The sequence below is a fragment of the Corvus brachyrhynchos genome, unplaced genomic scaffold, assembly GCF_000691975.1.
Source record: "Corvus brachyrhynchos isolate BGI_N302 unplaced genomic scaffold, ASM69197v1 scaffold4, whole genome shotgun sequence".
Lineage (NCBI taxonomy): Eukaryota > Metazoa > Chordata > Aves > Passeriformes > Corvidae > Corvus > Corvus brachyrhynchos.
Window position 1 is genome coordinate 97,733 of NW_008237878.1, and position 604 is coordinate 98,336.

At 63.1% G+C, this 604-nt stretch overlaps 1 protein-coding gene across 1 annotated transcript in view; it reads right to left on the minus strand.

Annotated features, from left to right (window-relative positions):
• Positions 1 to 248: 248 nt before the first annotated feature.
• UBA7 (ubiquitin like modifier activating enzyme 7) overlaps positions 249 to 604 on the minus strand; it is a gene marked incomplete at its 5' end in the record, with an annotated part of 7,128 nt that continues 6,772 nt past the window's right edge. The window contains one exon of the mRNA XM_017732283.1: positions 249 to 602. Within this exon, the coding sequence (XP_017587772.1) occupies positions 303 to 602 (300 nt within the window). The remainder of the gene's footprint in view (positions 603 to 604) is intronic.

Here is a 604-nt window from a genome sequence, read left to right on the forward strand (position 1 = left end):
GTCCCACAGCACATCGCCCAGCTGGCCACGGACTTCCACCGCTTCACCGCCCTGATGAACAGCCGCAGCCGCCAGCCCATCATCTGCAACGACGTTATCGGCTACATTTAGCCCTGCTGCTGCGGTCCGCACCCCCACCCTGTAAATAAACCCCTGTTTTGTACGGTCTGGGCGCCGCAGCGTTTATCAAAGGGTGTGCCTGCACCCCGACTCTGGGCAGGGGCAAGCAAGGGCTTTTTGAAAAAAGGGCCAGTGCAGCCTGCAGCTTTTATTGCATGGGGTAGGAGGTGCTGGCCCCTTGCTCAGGGTAGGGAGCACAGGAGAGGGGGACGGGTATCTTCAACCTCAGCATCCTCTCCCTCGCACATATACAGCAGTTCCAGGTCCTGCTGCTGAGGCATCCTGGCATCCTCCAAGTTCTCTGATAACCTGTAGCAGGGAAAGGGGGTTTTGGGGGCACTGGCTCTCCCCCCAACGCTGGCTGAGTGCCCCGGGGATGCCTTGGGCCCCTCAGGGGTGTCCGGCCAGGCTGGTGGGATGCAGGGGCCGGCAGCAAGGGGCCGGGCAGGGGTCCTGGCACGGGCAGGGGCTGCGGCTGGGAGCT